This window comes from Eublepharis macularius, chromosome 11 (assembly GCF_028583425.1).
Source record: "Eublepharis macularius isolate TG4126 chromosome 11, MPM_Emac_v1.0, whole genome shotgun sequence".
Taxonomy (NCBI): Eukaryota; Metazoa; Chordata; class Lepidosauria; order Squamata; family Eublepharidae; genus Eublepharis; species Eublepharis macularius.
In genome coordinates, this window is record NC_072800.1 from 73,925,622 (window position 1) to 73,950,803 (window position 25,182).

At 42.3% G+C, this 25,182-nt stretch overlaps 1 protein-coding gene and 1 long non-coding RNA gene across 4 annotated transcripts in view; one reads left to right on the plus strand and one right to left on the minus strand.

The window, feature by feature from the left end:
• The window catches only part of NRP1 (neuropilin 1), a 172,833-nt gene that overhangs the window by 27,871 nt on the left and 119,780 nt on the right, over nucleotides 1–25,182 (minus strand). For both annotated transcript variants that reach the window (XM_054990732.1, XM_054990731.1), the window contains exons 7-9: nucleotides 18,768–18,923; nucleotides 11,092–11,236; nucleotides 7,888–8,213 (exon numbers count right to left, since the gene is read on the minus strand). In XM_054990732.1, coding sequence (XP_054846707.1) covers nucleotides 7,888–8,213; nucleotides 11,092–11,236; nucleotides 18,768–18,923 — 627 coding nt within the window. The remainder of the gene's footprint in view (nucleotides 1–7,887; nucleotides 8,214–11,091; nucleotides 11,237–18,767; nucleotides 18,924–25,182) is intronic.
• Nucleotides 1,006–23,628, plus strand: LOC129337208 (uncharacterized). Of its 2 annotated transcripts, none has more exons than XR_008597795.1 (3): nucleotides 1,006–1,252; nucleotides 22,496–22,899; nucleotides 23,183–23,628. It is a non-coding gene; the product is annotated as an uncharacterized LOC129337208 (long non-coding RNA). The 2 variants fall into 2 exon arrangements; XR_008597796.1 differs by having other exon boundaries at nucleotides 22,496–22,615.

Consider the following 25,182-nt stretch of genomic DNA (forward strand, 5'->3'; position numbering starts at 1 on the left):
AGGCTCCAATCTGAAATTTACATGGAGTAGGGAGATTTCACTGTGGACTGGATTCTGCCATATATATATAATCAGACAAACTCTCCCAGACAGAACCTTCAACTCTGATTCACCCCTCTTGTTCGGAGGCTTAGAGACTCTAATATTATTTCAAGGGAGCAAATGAAATGTAAGAAGCCATAGCTGTAAAACAGAATTTTGTAAAACTATTCCTAAAAAAAAGAATTAATTTATTATATGCTTACTAGGACATAATAACAAAAGGTCTACATTTTGGATGGTACATGGGAAACCTGGTCAAGGAAGGGATTTTTAAAATTTAGATATAATTCACTCTTGGGGATGGGGAATGTCTATAACTGAGATCTCACCCAGGCCTGATCTATGTATTTGACAGGCCAAGCAGACTCCTCAGTTAATGGTTGTAAAGGAGCAGCAAATGTAAAATAGCTCAGGATGAAGCCATTACAGCAGGAGGAGAATTCATATGGTTATTCCTTTGCTCACAAGGGATGCAAACACTTCCGTCCCTAACTTGCTTAAATGTGAGAGTACGGGCGAAACAGCAGATCATGAAGAGAAGCGCCTTTCAAAATTTGAATAACCATCTCTGGAAATGCAAGATTCAAGTCCAGGATCACTTTAAAGACCAAAAAGATTTCCAGGGTAGGAGCTTTTGTGAGGCAAAGCTCCGTTCGCCAGACGAAATCTTGTGGGTCTTTCCAGGTGCTCTTGGACTTGAATCTTGCTCTTCTTCTGCAGACCAACAAGGCTACCCACCAGAAAACCATCCCTGGAAACGTAGCTATTTAAAATTAATGTTCTGATGAATGCACATTTTCCTGTTACTGTGAAGAGAGGCAGTCTTAAAGCTTTGAGGGTGGGAACTAGTTTCTGGGTGAGGTGCAGCTGTGAGATTTTTGTTTGCTTTGTGGTTAAGAGGAGGTCATTTTTGTCCAATATACCAAACACTTTGCATTCGTGTGTGTGTGCTTAGGCTCTACCTTCAAGTTAGCTGATACAAGGGAAGAGGAAAGGAGATACTAGCAGCCAGAAGGAGACATGGTGGGAAAGGGGCTGACCAGATAAGGAGAAAAGGGCATTTACAGGCTATGTTCATTCCTCCTATTCCCTTCCAATCTCAAAGGGACCCTCCTAACCCGGCTGGTCATTCAAGTCGAAAAGTGCTGCCGCTGAGTGCCAAGTGAGAAGGCTGACCCAGATGAAGTGACCAACCTAGTGTGCATCACAGGTAAGCGGGGAGGAGGAGGAGGAGGAGATCTCTCCCAATGGTCCTCTGCATCTCCTGGTGCGACATCTTGTACAAGTAAAAAAATAAGTGGAAAGAACAGCATGCACTTGATTTTAAATTTAACAAGAGCTGGCTCGATTACAGCAGAGTTCTCTTTTGGAATCAAGATGAAAGGCAATGGTGGCATTTCAGGGAATTTCCACTCAGGCAGTTTGAATCTTTTTCTTCCTCTCCTCCCCCCCCCCCCCCGCACCTTCCTTGCTTTGATAAAAGTTGCAGCTGCTAGGTACTAAGCGCTTTAAGATGAGCACAGCATACAACAAAGAGCAGTACATTCCTCTTAAATGAACCAGATTCTGACAAAGCAGAGGGGGCCTCACAAAAGGAGGAATGCAAACCCATCTCCCCCCCCCCAGCCTGTTTCCCCCTTGTTTGCAATGTAATGGAAGGCCATGGAAAACAGCCAACGAGTGCTCTCTCAATGTTAGTTTGTGTTACTCATTGCCCCTTCAAAGTTTCTATACTTTCCAGTTTCTGTGCTTTCCAGTTTTTGGATAGGGTGGAAATGGCCATAAGATATGGCACTAAGATGTTCACTTGCTTAAGCTAGTGCCTCGCAGATTATTGTGATAGAGAGCCAAGCTACAAGTGATGGATTACACTTGCCTGGCAAGTGAACAGACTCATGTGTATTCCTCCCTGTTCACTTGCTCTCCACTTGCCCTCCACTTGATCAAGTGGAGTGCAAGTGAATAGGGAGGAATACACGTGAGTCTGTTCACTTGCCAAGCAAGTGTAATTCATCACTTGTAGCTTGGCTCTCACTCTGCCTGTTCTCACCCACTGTAGGCTATTTGAGGACTTAAAGGGCTGGTTCGCCTGGCATAGCAATTGATCTCTCTACCCTTGATTACTGTACACATGAAAACTGGCAGTTGAATGTATGTACTGAGTCCAATGAACAGCATGGCGGACAAGCAAATACCAAATGTCTGCAGAAGAAAATACACTTGTTCACACACAGGGCCTCCCTACAAGCATTTTGGTTGCCTCTACAAAGGTCAGGAGTGAGGGATGATAAGCACAACCTTGCCTTCTGTGTGTGATCAGTATAAACATCTGCACAGAGTTACTATCTCATATCCTTGGTTCCCCCTCTACAACACAAGAACATTCAGCAATTGACCTCAGTGAGTTACGACTGGCATAAACTAGAGGCAAAACAAAATTTCTATAACAGCTGCTGTTCTAAAAACCCCCTCAGACCGCTTCCATCAGCAGCCATTCCACCTCGCTGCATTAGAAGGAGAGGTGGGATGGGGAGGCCTCCTCCACTGGTCTGCCTGGGACAGCTGTCTTTTGGTTCTGTGCCTCCCAGAGCTGTCTCCCGCAGCAGCCGTTCCATCTGGTCATTGTAGAACAGTTGCATGACTTATCCAAGAATCAGTGGTAGAATTGCTTGTTTCCCCCTTTTCTTTCTGTCTCCATTGCTTTCTGGATGGAATGTCTCATATTGTACAGGTTAATTGAAACTGCTTCTAGGGTCTGGTTTAGATGCCCTACAAATTACAGTTTGCAAATCATTTTGTGCAGTCCCTCCTGTAATATATGTTCTGGTTAGTTGCTGCCTAGTTTTTGTGTTGAGCAGTCAGGCTAGGCTCTTGAGGAAGGGGGCTTAGTTCAGGCTAGCTTCCAAGGGGGATCCCCGGCTGAGGCTTTGAGTGTTGAAGTTCAAATAAAGCAGATTTATACCCTTGCCCTGGTGCTGTGGTCTCCTCCTCCTTCGGGTGAAATTCTTCTTCTCCCCTCCCTTCACAACATTAACTATAACAACGACAACAACATTTGATTTATATACCGCCCTTCAGGACAATTTAACACCCACTCAGAACGGTTTACAAAGTATGTCATTATTATCCCCACAACAATCATCCTGTAAGGTGGGTGGGGCTGAGAGCACTCCAGAGAGCTGTGACTGACCCAAGGTCACTCAGCTGGCTTAAGTGGAGGAGTGGGGGATCAAACCTGGCTCTCCAGATTAGAGTCCCATCGCCCTTAACCATTACACCAAACTGGCTCTCACACCAAACATGGCTTTGCACTACACAAACCATGGTTCATGCAAACCAGGATGCCTTGTAACCCATAGTTTGCAAAACTTTTTCAATGTTAGCTTCAGTTTCTGGTTTGTATGGGGAAAATGGGGAAAAGTTAAATTGCAGTTGAGCGGGACAACAGAAGCAGATTAAGTGGGCACAACAGAAGCAAAGTAATTTACTCTTGCTACAAAGCATAGAATCAGGAATATAAATGTTAGGAGTTCCACAGGCTTAGTTCTAAAAAAGTAGCATCAATTGGAATATAGGGAGCATTCAGTAAACACTTCTTATTAAAGGGAATTGAGAGGGCATGGATCCAATTAATTTGTAGTTACTAGAGTTTATTTTATATTTATGTGTTACTTGAAAACTCATAAAAGCCTCCTCCTGCACAACAGAGAATATGAAATGAAATGCTATTTATAGCATAGGCATAGGCACATGTTACTATGGAATCCAGGCTTTTCCATAATTATTATTTAAATAGCAATATATAATAATGGAAACTTTTCTATAAAAGGTTTCGGTACAATGTAGTGACACGCAGGCATAGAATTCAATAGACATTTAATGGTCCCTTGAATCCTAATTATACTGAACCATTGTCTTGTGTCATCTGTACAGTCTAGACCTATCTGTGATTTAATTATGACTATTCATTCATATGCCCCAATCATTTAAGTGTGGGGTGAATGGAGGAAAGAGAGCATTATTTCCTGTTCTACCGCTTACTTGGTTGTATAGAGAAAAGAGAAATTAAAAATACTTGAAACAGAAAAAAAAGTGAGTTCGTGCAAGACTAGAGAAGATTTAAGAGATTTCAGAAGCTAGTTCCAGCTAACCAGTACTTGGATAGAGGAGACGTTTGTACCAAGAGTGGCAAAGTATTGGAAGAAGAAAGAGGAAAGTAATGACAGATGAGTGGAGAGGTCAGGAAGGGGCACACAAAAAGAAATAAGGTTCATGAAGTAGACGGGTCCACAGAGGGCAGTTAGTGCAAAACCAGCTACACATAAATGGATTCCTACAATGATTAGGGAGCAGGTTTGTTGTTTTAGACCCAAAGGTCATTAGAACAGTCCAATCCAAAGCCGGGTAAAGACAAACAGTGTGTATCAGCTGATTCCAGTGGACCTTGGGTCAAGACCTCTGTGTTTGAGATAGAGGGAAAGAGGGTAGAATTATACGAATAGGAAGGATTGAAAATTGAGGTGAACCATACGGGAAGAAAAGCAAACTAATTCGTCTGAAGATTAGAGTCACAAGGGACAATAGTTCAAACTATCTTAAGGCTGACGGCTGTGATGTCAGCCCACTCTTTTTTGCGCTTAGTTCAGTGGGAGCTCTTCTGACAGAAATACGTTTTGGGTCAAGCACAGTATGCTCAGTTGTTAAGGAGTCCTAGGGGAACTTCTGCTTTCCTTTAAAGTGCAGCAGGCCTTGAAGTGCTATGTCAGTATTCCTGATGTTGGCAGAATGCCTATGCAGCAGTCAGAACTCTGAAATGATTAACAGTAACAAAAACCTTTATTTCTGGAACTAGCAAACTGGATAGAAAAGTCTACCTGCCCTGACAGTTGAGAAAGACTACAGAGTTCTAAGAGCATCATTCTGCAAACAGACAAGGAAAATCCCCTTCCGAAAGAAAGTACTGCCCTTACTGTCCTGTCTTAACTACAGCTCGCTGCCCCCTGCAGGATCGTTCCTTCTTTATACACAAGAAATTGCTATATTCCAACGTCTAATGCCACAGTCCAGACTACTGAAATGATAGGAGCAAGAGTCCAGTAACACCTATAAGACTAAGAAACTTTGTGCTAGGGCATGAACTTTTGGGAGCCACAGCTCACTTCTTCAGCTCATACCCTACCACAAATTTTGTTAGTCTTATAAGTGTTACTGGACTCTTGCTCTTTTCTACTGCTACGGACAGATTAACTTGGCTACCCATCTTGATCTATCTCCAACTGGGCCGATTCCAGACGGCCCTCCCTGTCCCGAAACGTCGCGTATCCGTCGCGCGGAAAACGCGAAATACTGCGTTTTCTCGCGCGAGTTTTGCGCGTCGTTGCGCAAAACTCACACGAGAAAACACGATATTTCGCATTTTCTGCGCGACGACGCACAACGTTTCGGGATGGGGAGGGCCGTCTGGAATCGGCCCTGGACTGGTAAGAACGCCTTGGTCAGATTCTGGAGAGTGTGAGCTTTAAATTTTTCAACGCATAAACTGGCTTTCTTGCTCATAGCGTGGGGGAATGTCCCAGTGGGGAAAAATCACAGTATCATCTAAGCACAATATTGTTTAAGCACAAGCACTGAGTAAGTGGTTAGGGCTCCCAAGGTTTCTGTGAAGCAGCTCTCCCCAAGAGCCAAGATGCTTTTGAAAGTGAACTGCATTTTGCCACTCAGGGGGTGCAAGTGTATCCAGTGTTGTTATAGTTTTAGAACAGAACTGGGGAGACTCATTGGCCATGAAGTTCTCTGGGTGAACTTTTCCATCATCATTTCTAAAGCTAATCTCACAGGGTTGTTTTAAGGATAAAATGGGAGAAGGGAGAACCTTGCAGGCATCTCTGAGCTCCTTGGAGGAAGGGAAGAATAAAAACATAATAGTTAGAAAGGAAGCTCCGCTTGGGAGCACGTTGCACTTACACACGCATAAAGCATTTATGCAGACCCTATGCCTTGATTGTGTGCTGAAGTGCATGACTGGTATCCTGGGAAGCCACAGCTTGCTTTTCACATTATTGCACCAGGGCTGGCCTGAAAGCCGAGAAACAAGCCAAGCGATTGATTGGAGTAGCAGCATTTATTAGACTTGCTGCAGCACATCTGAACAGCTTAGCTCCAGCATCCTCTTGGAGATCAGTCAGCCTGAGCCATTCATGGTACTGCTTGGGGGAGCAAAATGTCTTAGGATGTCCCCATATCATTTGGTTCATCCCTTTCAACAAAGTAGTGATTAAACTGTGTTTAATTTCAGAAACAGAATGGCTTTTAATTTAGGCTTTCCGTCAGTGGAGTTACTATTGTGTACAGCCCAGCTTGATTGACATTATTAAAATACCAAAGTCCTGTTTTAAAATCCACCAGATTTCTAAATCCCAGGAACTGATGAAATTCCTTTATAAAATGTTTCTCCCTTGTGTCACAGAAATGTTATTAAACATGTTGAAAATTTTAATAGGATTACACGTTACACAACGTCCAGGTTTTTTTTCAAAGTGCTAATCTCTAAAACTTATTTTTCTTAGCAGTGAACATTCTGAGTGGACTTAATATGTTTGCCAGCATTCATTTTCATCATGCCTGCTTATTTTGACAGTGATGGCAACTGCCTTGACTTTAATATCAGAAGGCCAAGCAGCATTAAATTTGCCACATCAAAAGCATATGGTATTCTATTCCCCGCTTCCCCAGGTTTGAAAGAATATGAAAAATATATATATAAAAATAAGTAGTTAGATCTCAGTGTTGATTCATACACTCTTCACACTTTATGGTGACTCCTTCCCTGGGTGCATCAAGGGCATTATAAAAACAGATGCACTGTTACATTTATTCCCAAGATTAATGATGAAGAAATAGTTGTTTTGGAAGTACTGCAGTGCATCAAAGATTCTGCCTAATGTTTATAATGACTTTTGCAAGGAAAGGTGTTATGCTTTTGGTTAATTTAAAAGCAAAAAGAAGAAGAAGTAGAGATGTTGAAAACTGAAGGCTTAATACGATCCCTGGCCTAGTAGACCAACTGTCAACATGGGGAGGTGTTTAAATGGCTGTGGGTAAAAGAAAGGGTATTCTCCCCAGGGTGGAAATATATATTATATGTAGAAAAGATGGGGGCCAATGCAGGATGGAAATGGCTCTTTATCTCCCTCACTTTATTCCTGGTCTCCACCCCAAAGCTGATTCGTTATTCGAAACTGACATAAAAAAAATACTGTGCCATGATACCTTGAATGACTTTTTTTTGCAGCCAATGCCACTTTCCAGAGTTTGGTGAGTTCTGATGTGTAACACCGACAGGCAAGGACTTCTGCTGCCCAAAGGATTCTTTAATGATTGCCCCGTTATGCCATATAATCCAAACACGTTTACATTAGATTACAGGATAAAGGAGCAAGGCAGAAGTTGTGAGGAAAACACACCATAAATGGGCTGATATGACTGTGATATTCTGCGACGCAGGATCCCAACTGGAGAAACACCTTTGCAAGGCTTGGTCAGTGGTGAGAAAGAAAGCTCTAGTTTGCTTGAAGCAAACCTCTCATGCTTCCCCAGGTTCTCTGGGATTCCACTGCCTTTCTGCATGAAATGGGAGTTCTGTTATACACCGATGGAGGACAACTACAGGGCGCTGTAAAGACGTGACCAAGTTTTTCTTATAAAATGCATATTTATCTACTGGCAAGCAAGTTTTCCCTAGACAGCACATAACATGATAAGAAGTCTTCTATTTAGCTTCTGCTCAAGGCAATAGCACCATCACCCTTTCTCCCCCATAGCATCACAACCTGATTACAATCTCACCTTGACCTTCCTTTTGCTTGGGTCCATAATAAATTTCCAGTCTGATCCATTGTAGCTGTATCCAATTTTGAATTTTCTCATGAAGACCTTGTTTTCTCTGTGCTTGCCTCCCTGAATAATTATGCCTCGCACGATCTTCTCCTCACCAAGGTCTATTTGGAGCCATTCCTTTGTATGAGTGGTTGGAGGGAGCGCCCAGCCTAAGCGGCTTGTTATAAGACGAGCATTTTCGGGGATCCAGTTTCGATTAACTTCACTCGATGCTGTTATCTGAGAGTCGGTGATGAGGCCAGATACCATACCCAGCATGCCAGAGCAAGGATAATCTAAATTACAACAATAACAACAATAAATATTTATCCCAGGCCATTCTTAAGTATTTAAAGCACTTCACATACATTAAACAGTGAACTTTAAAATAACCTTGTAAAATAGCATTTCTGTCCGCTGTGAACAGAACACTACTTCAACGGATAAAGATGAGACCCTCCACAGGAAAGGGATACTTTCCATAAATGAAAAAGAAACTTCTGGTTCTATACCATGATTTGGATCAACACATTCCCTTGCACTGCAGAGGGAAGCTAAGGGAAAGATGTAGAGGATTTGAAATAGGGACTTCATCATACATATTGTTACTGCAGCTTGCTGTGTTAAATTATCTACCCATGGAATTACCTAAGCGCCACTTTCCTGTGTGCTATATCTGTTTACATATTTTACGGGATGTTCTGCCTGGGCCAGGAAGGTGGGCCGTTCTGTTTCATTTGTCTTTAGAATTTTGCCAGGTCTCCTTTTCCCAAATGGAAAGCCTCCATTCATTTATACACTGGTTCCTCTGGAAGAACCTTTAATTTCCAGAGATAACGGGCGAATGAAAACAATACATATAACGTGCTTCAATGCATGGATCTATATCTAATTACATAAATTCTATTTCTTTGAGAATCATAGAAATAAGAACAGGAATGACTACGTGCTCACTACAGTTTTCAAATGTGGATTCATCAGTCTTAATTAAATAGAGGTTGTTTAGATGACATTTGATTTTAGCTAAGACACAATTAGCTCCTTAACAAATCCTCCTCTAATTATTCAGCGTGCCTGAAAATCTACATAACACCTCCCCCTGCTTCTAAAACGCTTTCTTTGTATGATGGGGGAGGGGAATCAATTGTCGCTTGTTCATAACCATCCCATCGAGAGCCATGTGCGGCACCCACAATGAAGAGCTTGTGCTAACAGATTGTCACATTCACTTGTGGGCAGTAAAATTGAATATGCAAAGGGATCTGTGTTCAGATCTTCCTTTCCACTGATCTGACTGGGAAAATCCTTAGAGGTGGGGGAATGGCAATGGATTGCTAGCCAGAAACCTCTAATAATTGCCATTGCTCTTCTCTGTACGTTACCCGTGGCCTTGATTTGGAACTTAATATCTCACATAAATACAGATATCATTCTTGTACACAAGATACCAGGCAAGGTGGAGGCAACAGCTTTGATTTGTTCATCTGCCATCCACTGCTGTTTCTCCCTACACTGATGGCCAGATACCCAGATGTCTGGGAGGAGATGAGATCCTTCACTGATTGATTTATTTCGCATATAGAGTAGACTAGATATGATTAATATTTCAGGTTGGAATAGACAGATACACTTGCCATTAAAGTGCTAGCATTTGTGTTTCATCATTTGCAGAGTTGGCACGTGTGTTCCCTGTACACATTGGCTGCCTTCAGATGTCACACAAACTCACTGTTTAGGAACCTTCGGTCTGATAAACTTTGTCTGTGTCATAGTTATTAGAAGAAAGTGCCATATACTAACAGAACATGCAGGTGCCCATATGATAAAGTTGAAACCATTGAACACATGATTACAGTGTCCCATATTTAATGAGTTGAGGGCGAGCTTAATTATCCCTCTGTTTGAAAATATGGAACTACTTAATATGAGAATTCAGGCGATGCAGTTATTATCAGATACAAATGATTCCGTTTCCCTTTCTGTGGCAAAATATATGGGGGCAATGATTAAATATCAGAAAAATAATACTAAGTAAAGTTTTTCCCATTTTAATCTCTGCTTAAGGTGATAGTTGTATGAGCAGTACCAGACAGACAGACAGACAGAACTTTGTGTGCACTCTCCTTAAGAGAAGTGCAGAACAATAGAAAAGCTTGGTGTGCCTGCCTGCATTTAGCTTCTGCATTTTCTCTTTACACCCCCTTACTTCTAATGGCTCACCAAACAAGAATGTGCTTCAGAGACTTTAAGGTCTTTCAAGAGGAAATTTAAAAGGCAGGGAAATGGGAAGGAGGGGAGATGTGCAAAAGATCTATTTTGTTTAACCTTTTAAAAGTTTAGGAATTCAGTAAAACAGTTTAGACAGGGGAGGGCCAAGAGCAAGGAAGAGGCAACTTGCCTTACTCTTTTTTGTTCCTGACCCCCATTTCCCTCCCATTTATTGCAACTGACCAATAGGTAATGGGCTGTACATGTAGTGAGGCTTTCTTAGCAGCCTGGCAATGCAAGTGAGGTTAGGATAGCATTTGGGGATTCTGCCTAGAGGCAGGAAAAGAAGCAAGCAACAGACAGAGTGGCTGGGATATATGAAGAAACTTTGATCCACACAGTGTACATCTGGTAGACTAATCAGGGTTTGGGCAACTAACTGTGGCTTCAACAAACTACAGTTCATTGCAATGTTTGAATCCATCCATTTGGTACTTCTCACGTCCTGTGTTACTTCTATGTAGTCACAGTGTATTAATCTGGGGAGAGTGATACGATACAAAGAGTAGCATAAGCAGCTCAGCTATGGAGCCAACTGATGTCCAGCAGGTCCATAATATGGGTTATATTCCTGGGGAACAGTAATGGTTGAATGTAGTTAAAGGAAAGGCATATAGCTTGAATGGCATATATCATTATCAGACATGCTTTTAAAATCTTTTGTACTACTCTGGATAGCTTCAATGGTAAAACCGACTGATATTGCGATATTTATTATTGGTTGCTTGTGCCAGCTGTATAATGATAACGTGACTTCATATAAGCATTTGTGTTTTCTAGATTATTCAGAATATGGATCAATTAATGATCTCATTCTCTGACAGTTATTTTCTCTTCTGCAAATGTTTGTAATGCAGAATAGGAATTTATAACAACAATAACAACAACAACACATGTAGTCCATACCTGTAATTTTACAGCCATATACTTCAAACCTTAGGGAAATCCCAGTTTCCCAGGTTACAGGTCTGATTTTCACGAAGCGTGTCAGAACTGGCTTGGAAAAAGTTCGGTATACCACGTCAGTTGGGTTTGTGTTGCCTGTAAACACCTACAGAAAGAGAGGAGGCGATGATGTTTGTTTTAAATGCATTTTAAACTTTTGCCTTATTTATAAAAAGGTAATTACTAATAATAAATTAACTTAGACTTTAGGGAGCCAGGAGAGGAGATGAATCAAGAAAGATCATACTTTGGTGTTGAGTTCCTGTGACTCCTTTGACTGCCAGCTGTGGGTAATCAGAATAAGGGCATAACTAAAGTGATGCTAGAGATCTGTGATCATATCTGAAGACATCTTAAATTTATTTAAAAGTAGGTGTGGTTAGGGGATTTGGATTGTGGCTGGGACTAGGGCTCATTTCGAGGGGGAACGTGCAGGAACGCAGTTCCGGCAGTTCCCCAAAGAGGTCACATGTCAGGTGGCCCCGCCCACTTGACTCTCGGCCATTTTGGGCCCGTTTCAGCCTGGGTTGGGGCCGAAACAGCCCGGATCAGGCCTCTGATGGGTGGTGGATCACTTTCCCACTCAGCAGTGGCCCGATTCTGACCATTCTGGGCCCCTTTTCGGCCATTTTCAGCCCCTTTTTGCAATTTTGGGCCCAATTTCAGCCCTGAATGGCCAGGATAGGTGATGTCAGGGGATGTGGCATATGCAAATCAGTTATGCCAATGACACACTTCCGGTGATGGCAAGGGGCATGGCATATGCTAATGAGTTATGCTAATGAGTTCCTCTAATGAGTTCCTCCAGCTCTTTTTCTACAAAATGACCCCTGGCTGTGACGCTGTGTTGAATAGGGGGTTCTCTTCTATGCTTTCTCCTCAAGAAGAAAAGCTGCTTTTAGCCAATTGGGCAGGGAAAAGGGTTGCTACTCTTCCCCCCCTACTAAGCTCAATAGCTGCTGGGGGTGCAGGAATGTTTTCTGTCTACGGTACGCCACAGAAGGAAAGTGTTAAGCACCCAGCCCAAATCACCTCTCCAACCCCATGACTCCTTTTAAAGAGAATTAAAGACATCTGGAGGTTCTGTCCTAGAGCTCAGCCATCTGATATAATGGTGTCATAGTCTATCACAGAGTCAAGTATTGCCAACCCCACTGATTTTAATGGCCCTACGAATGGTTAACTCACATCCGTTAGTCCTAAATATACATAGGATTGCAGCCTTCAGGTCCTATACAATATAAAAGTCCCATGTCTCTGTACCAAACCTTAGCCAGTTTACTAGATTTTAAAGTTTGGTCAGCTAACTTGACCAACCTTATTTTGTGTTTAGGCCCCAGTCTCCCCACAAACTCCTCCGCTTTGAGAAGCCTGTTTACCGGCATGTGAATGTGACATTCTTTTGTCTGCCACCTGATGACAAAAACTTCAAATATCTTGATCTCTTCTACATTATACTAAAGGAGAATGTTAGAAAGTGTTCTGGGGATTTCCTTCCAGCCAGTCAACCCCATAAAGGACTATATCATTCTTAACGCCTTACTAGATCTCAGAATCTCTCTACTTGAGACATCTGACATGTGAAGACTACATGTTGGGAGATGCAATGTTAGCCGGGAAGGGTAGTTTAAAAAGACAAAGCCAGCAGTAGGGCAAAGACTTTGCTATACACTGGAGCTGTGTAAAAAGGCTGTGAAATGCCAGAAGGGAAATTTCAGCCTATTATAACCTCTCCAGGTCCAAGCCCGGCTCTGGAAGGCGGCTCCAGCCCATTTCCATTCCTTGCTGCCCTCTGGTGGTAATCCCACAAAGTTTTAGGCTGGAGAGGTGAAATTGACAGAGCCTTCAGGGAGGTGAAGATGAAATTAGCAAACCCTCTGAGGAACGATCTCCATGGCTCTGTCTTTTAAAACTATGTTTCTCGACTAACATTGCAAACACAAGCCGAGGCATCTTGTGTAGAGAGGCTCTCAGGCGCTTCATTCCTCTGCATCGGTGTCAGCATCTCATTAGCATACTCCCAGCACACTGGCCATTTTCTAGTCTCTCTCTTGTTGGGTAAAGATTCTTTTTCACTTAACCCAAAGGGAGAAGCCCAGGACTTTTAAGTTCAGCAGCTCTCTACAAAATGGTATCTGAAGAAGTGAGCTGTGATTCATGAAAGCTCATGCCCTACCACAAATTTTGTTAGTCTTATCAGTACTACTGGACTCTTGCTCTTTTCTACTGCTACAGACAGCTACCCATCTTGATCCACAAGATCTCTACAAGTTACTGCAAAGATGAAGGCATGTGCCTCTATGAAGATCAGCCATGAATAGTTTATCTTTCAGTGCCTGCTGCTATTTTTATAAGTTTTTCGCTTTTTACCTGTATGCACCATGTAAATTCTGCTTTCCTTTTAATAAGAAATTTATTTTTAAACTTTATTTTGGATGCCTGAATATTTAAATAGTGACAGATTATAGGTGTCTGTTTGTGAATGGTGTGATGACAGAAGAACTCTTTCCATGAGAGCCACCACCTAATTTGCCAAGGTGGGACACATGAAGAGGAGCACAACTGATAATTTTAGTACATAGACACATTTTGTCTTTCCAGAGGTGGTGGTTCTTCAGATATTCTGGGTACCATTATCTTATAACAACAACAACAACAACATTTGATGTATATACCACCCTTCAGGACAGCTTAACACCCACTCTTGATCCACGGTTTACAAAGTATGCTATTATTATCCCCACTACAACAATCACCCTGTGAGGTGGGTGGGGCTGGGAGAGCTCCAAGAAGCTGTGACTGAGCCAAGGTCACCCCGCTGGCTTCAAGCAGAGGAGTGGGGAACCAAGCCTGGTTCTCCAGATTAGAGTCCTGCCGCTCTTAACCACTACATCAAACTGGCTCTCTTATGGATAACTCCAGTTTGCAAAATTGTTTAAGGAATATAAAAGCTCTTTTATCACCTTTCATGACATGGTCCAGATTCATTTGACCCTAAGAGGTATTCATTCCATTCTTCTCTCCTTGATGCCTGATGCTGTCATCAAGCCAGACAAACAACAAAACTAAGGAAAGATAAGATGCATCTGTTTTGGCAATTTGAGAAACTTCGACCATAAGAGAGTTAAATTCTCCAGTGCTTGAATTCAAGGAAGGTGACTAACTTCCTACTCCTTCATTGAACAATGCAAAGCTTCAATTTCCTTTTCTTACACAGTTCTCCTTTTATGGGCACTGGTTTCTTATACCTTTCCTCCAATTTCCTGCTTGCACTTTACTCAGAACAAGGGAAGCTGGCAATGTCAGTGAAAAAATTCAGCCATCCAACTTCTGCCCTTGTGCCCTTGTTTTGTTTGTGTAACTGAAACCACTATTCCCTGTCCCTTCTGGAGATAAGAAACGTAAGTATCCCAAATAGTCTCCATTTGCATTTTCTATGTCGGGGCTATTTTTGGCGTCAGAGTCTTGCTGAGAATTGTGCTTCCCTTTTTAACAGGAAGGAAGTGGTCTGCAGGAAGGAAGATCAGTAGAAATGACTAGCAAACATGGGCTACATTTATGGCATCTGTTTAGCTTATTAATATTAATTACACAGGACTGTTAGACCAAGGTCAGTAATAAAGCATGGCTCTCTTTCAATATGTTACAGGATGAAAGAGGCTGCTGTCTACATGAGTGATAACTGCAGCAGGAGCCCAGTTGTTCCTCTGCTTTAAGACTTTTTAGAAGTGATCTAAGCCCAAAAGGTACAATGGATATTTTGGGCGTCGCCTAGTTACTATTTCTGATTGTCATGGTACCCACATCAAATTAAGTCCATCTGATTCAATGATGAAATGCTGACTTCCTTTATTCAGTTTGTTCACTTTACTGAATGTGGGGAAAAAAGGTGTTACAACTTTCAAAATAACTGAACTCAGTTACAGCTCTAAGCTCTATATGGCTTGGGTGTAGGTTATCTGAAGGTCCTCCTTCTCCCAATTTCCTTCCCCCTGAGATCTGCTTTGGATACTACTAGAAAAGCAAGTTAAGGTAGCAACACAAAATGCATTCTACAACCTCACTCTAGCCTCTAAGATGGCTTCCTATCTTGACATGGTCATAGATGCAGAGGAGTTAGCCGTGTTAGTCTGTGGTAGCAAAATCAAAAAGAGTCCAGTAGCACCTTTAAGACTAACCAATTTTATTGTAGCATAAGCTTTTGAGAATCAAGTTCTCTTAGTCAGATCTGGCCACCTGGATCCATGCTATGGTAACATCAAGTCTTGACTATTGTAATGCACTATACATAGGTCTTCTGTCTAAGAGCTAAACCACATGAGACAAATTACACAAGGATGCTCAAGTGAAGGAAGACACAATGTTAGCTCGTAAGTGTAGTTTGAATTTAACCTCTTTCTACAGAGCTGGCTAGATTGCTCCTCAGAGGGTTTGTTAATTTCACCTCTCTATAAAGCCAGCAAAGATGGCTCTTCAGAGGGTTTGTTAATTTTGCCTCCCTGAAGGCTCTGTCAATTATTAACAAAAACTCTGAGAAATTATCTTTGCTGGCTCTGTAGAGAGGTGAAATTAACAATCCCTCTGGGGAGTGATATAGCTGGCTCTGTGGAGAGAGGTGAAATTCAAACTACGCTTCCTGGCTAACATTACATCTCACTTCACTTGAACATCCTTGTGTAATTCGTCTTGTGTGGTCTAGCTCTAACCTAGGAGACTCCTGTTGCTGCAAAATGCTGCAGCTTGGCTGTTATTGGGGGCAAGCAGGAGCATGAATATCACTCCCATTCTGCAGTCACTCCATTGGCTACCTATCAGTTACCATGCTCAGTTCAAGGTATTACCCTACCAAATATCACCCCGTGACCAACTAACTAAACTTAAATAAAACATTACTAAACTTAAATATACCAAAAGTGAAAAACAAACTTTATGGAACTTCTTCACATTACTCTACTTGCAGCAGTTAGCTATCCAAGCTCCAAATACTGGTGAAAAACATGTGCTTTCCCAACCGATGAAGGGAAGAACACACAATCCTCCCAGCAGAACACTTGCTCCCAGAGTAAACAAAATTATTTATATTGCACACAGGCAAAGACAGTTTAGAACAATATCAAAAAATGGTTGTTGTGGGTTTTCCGGGCTGTATAGCCATGGTCTTGGCATTGTAGTTCCTGACGTTTCGCCAGCAGCTGTGGCTGGCATCTTCAGAGGTGTAGCACCAAAAGAGAGAGATCTCTCAGTGTCACAGTGTGGAAAAGATGTTGGCAGGTCATTTATGAAGATGCCAGCCACAGCTGCTGGCAAAACGTCAGGAACTACAATGCCAAGACCACGGCAATACAGCCCGGAAAACCCACAACAACCATCGTTCTCCGGCCGTGAAAGCCTTCGACAATACATCAATATCAAAAAAGGCGTGAATAATTCAGAAAGAGACCACTGAGGGTCTAACAATGGTATAAATGCTCCCAGACTTGCAACAGACATATAGAGGTACAAAAATTACCCCACAACACATCAATTTGTGACAATAATATTTCAAAGATAAATTATGTAACTGCTGACGGGTTTGCCAGCAAGGGGTTCCTGTTTCCGGATGCCCCTTCCTCAAAGCAGTTACAAAAACCACAATTCAAACAGATGTACAATCTCAATAAATAAAGCAGCAGGTCAAAAAATATCACAGCCTCTGAAGTGCATGATAGTGGCTTGCTCAATGGCGTAAGCCTATGGGATCGCCTCTCTCCCTATCTTCCTCCATGGCACCTTCGCTCATCCGAACAGGGTGTCCTGTAGGTGCCACCTTGCACATGGGCAAAATCAACAGCTGCCCGTACATGTGCATTCTCTGTGGTGGCCCCCACCCTATGGCATGGCCTACCTGAGGAGGGCAGGAGAGCCCCCACTCTCCTGGCTTTCCAAAAATGATGCAAAACTGAATTATTCAAGAGGGCTTTTTACTCAGATAGGAGGGAGGTGGTCTCAGAGAGGTGCTTCACTAAAGAGAGAGGGACCACAGACTTCACCATTATGTTGTCTTAAGTCCTAGCTATTGCTTTAAGCATGTGCTCCTATGTACTACCTGTTGCTTTAACTACTGGGTAGTTCTAGATTGTTTAATGTTAGTCCTAGAATTGCTTATGCTCTGTTTCAGCATTTCTTCAACTCTGTACTGGATTTTTGCTAATGTTATGTCTTTGTAAACTTGCATTTATATACCCTATGGCATTGTTTATTGAAATGTCCTTGATATTCACTTACTAATCTCATACTATGTAATCCGCCTTGAGTCTCAGAGAGAAAGGCGGACTATAAATGGCATAAAAAGATGATGGGTACCAATCTGGGAATGGGATCTGTGGTTGCTCCCCATAAATGGAAATCCACCCCAGATCTTTCTGTCTTTTAAGTACTAAGTTAAGGCTGTTCTGTTCTGCTGCCTATTTAGAGGCTTATCTGTCTCACTGCTTCTCATTGCTGTTGTTTTATTAAATTTTGTTTTGATGTTGTATTGGCGTATATAATGCCTTACTGGTTATATGCCACCTGGGAAGTTTGCATGGAAAGGTGAGAGGTCAATATATTAAATAAATAAATTTTGCTAAAACAGAACACACGCAGTAAAAACATGGAAAAAAATCAAGAGTATTGAAAAAATTACAACTAGCTAGCATAAAATTTCCCCATGATGAAAAAACATCCTATAGATAACTATATAGGTGAGACGTACTGGAAGTCTGTATGTACCTTCATACTCAAACGCCTCTTAGAACTTGCTCCTTCCCTTAGTATACCCAACAAATGTTCCTGTCTCCATTTTGTAGCAATCGAATTTTTATTCTAGGAATACCTGGTCACTCTGTTCAACTTATCTGTCAATGTCTTGATATATCTCGAGTTAAAAAAGTAAAATGATTGAGAAAAAAATTGGGTTGGATCCAACATTTGGTTTCTTTTAATGGAAGGCAACTAGTGTTACCAAATCCACTTAGCCTCCTGGCAGGAGGTGAGCGGCCTGGCACTTACCTTTTTGCCAGACCCATGAGCCTCCTCGTGCATGAGCAAAGTGTGCACGAGCCCTTGCTTTGCAGTGGGCTGATTTTGGCCTCAAGTGGGCCAAAGTAGGCTCATTTGGGGCCAGAATTAGCCTGCTGCAAAACGCAGGAGCGCTCTCGGGGTGGCACAACAATGTCTCTCCCAGGAGTGACATCATCGTGCCGCTCCGGGAGCATGCCTGGGAGGCCCATTCCCATGCCTTCCTCCCCCACCGGCCAGGTAAGTGGAGGCAGGGGGCTGAGGGTGAAAGCAGGAGATCCCCTGCCCCCACCAGGCGAATGGGATCCCTAAAGGCAATAAAGCTGAACTTTCCCAACTTCCCCCATCGAATGCATTTCTTCTCAAAGGCCCCCTGTTCCCCAAGAGTAGCATTCTTGCTCTAATTCTTCAGTGGCTGGAGAACTTCTCTCTGCTTTGGATATTCTTTTATTTATTTATATTAAAATGTGTATCCTGCCTTATCCTGCATTCAAGCCAGTACAGATAATAACAATCTAAAAAGAGTAGAACAGTGAAACAAATCATAAATTGAACAATCCACAAAAATTTCCACTTATAAGTATTAGGAAAAACCTTACCAAAGGTTTATTTCCATCTTTAAGTGAAATCCAGTCTTCTCCATTGGAGCTGATATCTACACGGTATGTTTTCACATAGTATTTTTTCTTCGTTTCTTTTGAGATGGCTCCCTGCGTTCCAATGGCAGAAACAAACCGGAGAAGGCCCAAGTCCACCTGTAAGAACAGAGGGACATGCAAAGGAGTGAAAAATCAGTATTGATTCTAATATTCCAACTATCTCCCACCATGTGTGGTGGAGCCATTTAAACCAGGAAAGCAGCTGTTTTATGCATGCAAACTCCCACTGGAACCATTTGTATGTGAGAAAAATGAGCAAAGCCATTCATCTACCTTCTGTGTGCAAACTGTCAAGAGATTCTGCCGCATGTGGAAAATCACAGCATGACATCGTTTTGCTTTCACATCAGCTGGGCAGGTGTATGCAGACTACTCAGGTGGTCTACTCTGAAATTCACCAGCGTCTAGGTAACAGCTTCTACACCCAGATGCAAATAATTATCCACCTGTGATCTGTGTGCCTGATGTATTCACACTGGCCTGGATCCAGAGGTCTGCATTTAGTGTTCTTTACATTCACGGGAGTTTAAAATCTCCAGTCTGCAAATCTGCTGTAAAGGGAAGGGCAGGGCTTTTTTTCTGGGAACAGAGGTGGTGGAACTCAGTGGGTTGCCCTCGGAGAAAATGGTCACATGGCTGGTGGCCCCACCCCCTGATCTCCAGACAGAGGGGAGTTTAGATTGCCCTCCATGCCGCTGGCACAGAGGTCAATCTCAACTCCCCTCTGTCTGGAGATCAGGGGTGGGGCCACCAGCCATGTGACCATTTTCAAGAGGTTCCGGAACTCCGTTCCCCCGCGTTCCCCCTGAAAAAAAGCCCTGGGGTAGGGACACTGTGGCACAGAATTGTATGATTGCTACTGGATGAAAAAATGGAAAACTATGTTCCCCGTATGAGCACATGAGCGCACTTTACATACATGCCGCTCTTTGAATTACACTTCTTCACACACAAGTGCTTAAGTCTCTTTGGACCAGTGCATTTATGATGTGTGTGTGTGTGTGTGTGTGTAAAAAGCTTATTTTGAACAAGTTTCAATGAAGAGGGGGGGAAATCCACAAGCAATAGTTCCTTGTATCAGGAATTTGTATTTGTTTTTAGTTCTTGTATCATTACTGCAAAATCAATCACACTTCTTCATTTTATGTCTGATACGAAAGTATGCAAAAACATTGAGGTGACCAGTCAAGAGGAAAACAGAAGTCGCTGAATTTCTAAAATATCTTTGCAATGGAAAACAAAATGTTTTCTTTCCTCTTAAAATGGTGGCTTTTGAAATACCTGGTGCACGTTCCTGATGAAGTTCTCAGGACCAGCTTTATCTGCAAGCATTGCCCTGGGTGCATTAACTCTGCTTGTGTTAAATTTCCCCTGTACGTCACAGCCTTTCAAATTGTTTTTGAGACTTGCAGGATGCAGATTGTATGTCTCTAGTGTCCCACAAGCATCCTTTTTCCTGGAAGTATGTCATACACCCAAAAGCAAGAGTGGGGTGGAGTGGGTGGGTGGGTGGATTAAATCAACATGCTCTGCATTCTCTTTAAAAAAATGTGAAGGAAGCCTCATTGAAGAGAGAGGGGCTGCTATTTAGATCTGCAGGAGAAGTATACAAAACACTGGAAGTCTTGAACAATAGTATCTCTGTGGAAGAAAGGGAAGGGGAAAATGGAGCTCACTTTTGGTGCCTCTTTTCAGCTTCTTAAAGTTAGTAAAACCTATTTATTTATTTATTTATTTATTTATTTTTGTTGCATTTCTAGACCTCCCTCCCTGTCAGATGGGCTCAGGGCAGTGTGACAACATACAATTAATAACATACAGTTTAAAAACAATAAAAACATTATAAATAAACATTAAAACACTATTACATATACAATAAAAATTTCTCAAAGGTGGATATAAATATTAAAATACAGCATTTTAGGCACAGGGCTTGGTTCTTACATCAAGCCCTGCATCATATTTATGGGCTCCTGCATGGGTGGTGGACGGTCTTCAGTGGTATGGCCAGTGAGAGGACAGCCTAGCCCCCACCAAATACCAGGTGGAACATCTCCGTCTTGCAGGCCCGGCAGAAAGATAGCAAATCCCGCCGAGCCCTAGTTTCCTCAGACAGAGAGTTCCACCACTATGTCTACATTATACACCATTCACTAAAATCCCACCTACTGTGGGCCAAACTGCATGTTGAGTCTTTTAACAAGTTGGGTCCAGGTTCCTCACAACCACACAGAAGCTGAGTTCCCTCCCCTCCCCAAACCCTGCCTTTCCCAGGCCTCACCCCACAAATTTCCAGGAATTTCCTAACCTGGAGCTAGTAAACCTTTAGGGGTAGAGAGTGCCCTCAAGTCATCGCTGATTTATGGCAACCCCTAGTTGGGTTTTCCTGGCAAGCAACTAATAGAGGTGGTTTGCCATTGCCTGCCTAGTGTTTGTCGGAGGTCTCCCATTCAATTACTAACCAAGGCCAACCCTGCTTAGCTTCTGAGGTCCGACGAGATCCGGCTCTCCTGGGCTATCCCTTAGGGACAGTTATTTTCCCATTTCTGCTGTGCCATAATTACAGAATATTCCATGTGGAGCAGTCAATATGGGGAAATAATTTAGCCCCAGCATTGTTTCAGCATGGAAAATGGCTGGGGGGGGGGGCTTCCTCCTCCTGAGTGGCATTCCAAGCTCAAATGGGCTGTCCTTTATTTTTAATCAACTGTTCCCTGATTGTTTGATTTCTTTCTCAACAAAAAGTGACCTTAGAGGCTGGGAATGGAAGATCTCTACAACCCTTTCCCTCACAGCCATTTGTCTCCAGAAAATGGCCTTCTCAGCGGATTTCCCACTATTCTGGGGAAAAAATTCAGGAACCCACCCATATAGCTTTCCCTGGAAGAGAGTTCTATATCCAAAAGCAAGGATAAGGAAAATTTGGGGCATGGGGTAGGGTTTTGATTTTGAACAAACAAATGGCAAGAAGAGAAAGGGTTAAGCAGCCCCTCTCCCTGCCTCTCCTCCACTCCCATCTGCAGCCTCTGAAGCCGTTTTTCATTTATCAAAAATTCAAAGCGCCAGGGAAAGAACCATGCAACTGGAGCCTCGTGTGTTGCTGGGCCTGAACAACAATCCAGGGGCTAATATAATGCCGAGCAATCTCAGTTTAAGTCGAAATGCTCTCCAAATTGCACGTTGCTGATTGTAAAGTGCGCTGCATTTTGCGTCACGTCCACTGACTACATTGAATTCCAGGTTGAAGGACTCTCAAAAATCTAGAAGGCTGGGATAATGTAGAGCTGAGTTACTTCAATGAAACGCTTTGCTCAGAAATTCAAACAGCTCTTCAGTTTTGAAATGATTAGCATCCCAAGCTCATACTGTTCAAAGTGATTTGAAATGCCTCTAAATGGGATTTTCGTGCCAGTATTTTTGCCCCTTTCTTATCTTTCATTCTCCTCCCCCTTTTTTTTTAATAAGTAGTAAGTGCTTCAGTTTGAATGAAGTCAAGAGACAGTCCATTATAGTTTAAATTGGAAATCATACTAAAGCTTAACATTGGGGACAGGGGTTAGAATCAAGAGGGGGAAGAGAACAAAAAAAGTTAGATTTGGCGACTTCTGCTTCCCGTTGTCTGACATGCGCTCATAATGTGAAACAGTAATTATGAATTTGCTTTACAGAAGCAGCTGATTAGCAGTGCCACAGTAAGAACATTATAAAAAAACAACCCTTCCTGGAAACTGCACAGGAGATCCTGCCGTGAGTCTTGTTCGGGCTGCAGTCCTAAGTGCATTTAATGAGTAAGTCCCAAGGAACGCAGCGGAGCTTACTTCTGAACAAACTTTTAAAAGGATTATTCTGCAAGAGATCCAAGCTATCCATTTTTAAAAATAACATTACCGACCTTTGACATGTCTACAGATTAATAACAGTGTTTTATCTATTGAGAGAACAGCCGCCACTTTGGGGATTGTGTTTTTGTGTGAACCCTTGGAGAAGTCTGAATTCTAGTCAAGCTGTAGCTGGATATTTCCAAAGCATAACCCTGGTCAGATGCGGATGCTCACTGAAATAGTTTCCAGAGGTATCATCTCTAAAAGACAATAATTCTATAATGTCATTATTCCGTTAGATGTCCTTTTAGGGTGGCATTCCCTGGAATAGGTCTGCCTAAACACTGAAGTATGATCAATGGGTACTCACTTTGACTCAAAGCTCTCTCAACATAAATGTCTAAGGTGGTTGGTTCAGTTTTATCCAAACACAAAGAACCTGTCTCCAGTTGTGATAGTAATATGATTACTTGACAGCTGTTCTCCCCCCCCCCCCTTCACAATCTGACTTTTCTCTCGTTTTCTCCTGTACAGCATTCTGCACTTTGGTTGGATGACCGTCTGTTTCACATTAAGATGAACAATAGAGGAATGTGGTGATGAAAGAGTGTGCATCTGATGCTAAACATCAAATATGTTTGCAAAAAAAACCCTCCACAATTGTTTAAGCCTTTTTACTCAGCATATGTGTGTGCGCACAAGAGACAGACAGAGTAAGACTGAAAACATAACATCTGGTATTTGTTTTACGGTACTATTTTGAAAATATTTAATGGACTTCTGTGGCTGTTAACCTGAACTATTTTCTATACTTGCCAAGGCCATACTAATGACTTGGTGCTTTGTTTATTGGGATGTTTTCTTTCCTTTGATTCAAGGCCAGTTTATAAACCACTTTGTTGTGGGCATTTTTCTATCACAACAGCATCATGCATTTCAGAGTATGATGGGCTGAATTGTTAAAGATCCCAAACCCTTATATCTTTACATGCTACCATAAAGCACGAAGCTTCCTAATACCAACAGAGTGTAAAATTTATCTGTGCTTCTGGTAAACCTTTCAGACATCCTTAATGGTCAAACAAGAGTTAAGCTTGAACAGATGTGAGTGCTCTGAGAATGCAATGTGTGGATAGATGTTTTACTTTGGTACAACAAGAATTTCCAAGCACATTTTCAGGGAAGATTTCAAATACTCTCTTTTTACTTGTGCCACGCGTGAATGTTACTAACATGGGATCTAATACCAAAACGAAACTGAACGTGCATTTTAGTCAACATAACTTTTGCATTTGATCAACTAAACCAAAAGCCCATTTCAATTTCATGTGAGAAAACATCCTTGGAGCTGCTTACTAGTTGAGATGCCTGCACTGCAGTACTGGGCCATGGCGATGCAATCATAAGACTGACCAAAAAACTTAACCCTCAATTGCTGAACACCCATTTTAGGGTTTCCAGAAGGTGGCTTGGAGGGTGTTACAAATTTAAACTAGTAATACTAATAAGAGCTGCATGCAAATACTACAATGTGTAGAACAAATGAGAATTAAAATTGTTGGGCTTTTGCAGGAAAGCATACTCTGACTTGGGAAATTCCTGGAGATTTTGGGTGGAGCCTGGGAAAGGATGGAGTTTAAGAACGTAAGAGAAGCCATGTTGGATCAGGCCAATGGCCCATCCAGTCCAACACTGTGTCACACAGTGGTCAAAACCCCCCAGGTGTCAACAGGAGGTCTGTCAGTGGGGAAGGGACACTAGAAGCCCTCCCACTGATTGCCCCCCCCCAAACACCAAGAATACATAGCATCACTGCCCAAGACAGAGAGTTCCATCTATACCTTGTGGCTAATAGCCACTGATGGACCTCTGCTCCATATGTTTATCCAATCCCCTCTTGAAGCTGTCTATGCTTGAAGCTGCCACCACCTCCTGTGGCAGTGAATTCCATGTGTTTAATCACTCTTTGGGTTAAGATGTACTTCCTTTTATCTGTTCTAACCCGACTGCTCAGCAATTTCAATGAGTGCCCATGGGTTCTTGTATTGTGAGAAAGGGAGAAAAATACTTCTTGCTCTACCTTCTCTATCCCATGCATAATCTTGTAAACATCTATCATATCACCTGTCAGTTGTTTCTCCAAGCAAAAGAGCCCCAAGCGCTTTAACCTTTCTTCATAGTTCCATCCCTTTAAAAATTCTAGTTGCCCTTTTCTGCACTTTTTCCAGTGTTATAATATCTTTTTTGAGGTGTGGTAACCAGAATTGTACACAGTTTAGAGAGGGGAGGAAGTTCAGGTGGGATATGATGCCATATAGCCACTTTCTAAAGCTACCATTTTCTTCAGGGAAACAGATCTCTGTAGTCTGGAGATCACTTGTAACTCTGAGACAACTCCATCCCTGACCTGGAGGTTGGCAACTCTATCACATGAAAATCCAAAGCATATATTTTCCCTGCCCATCCCCACCCTACATACAAAGGATAGTCAATGAAAGACAAACAGTTCCTCTTACTTTTTGTGTCAACCGTTT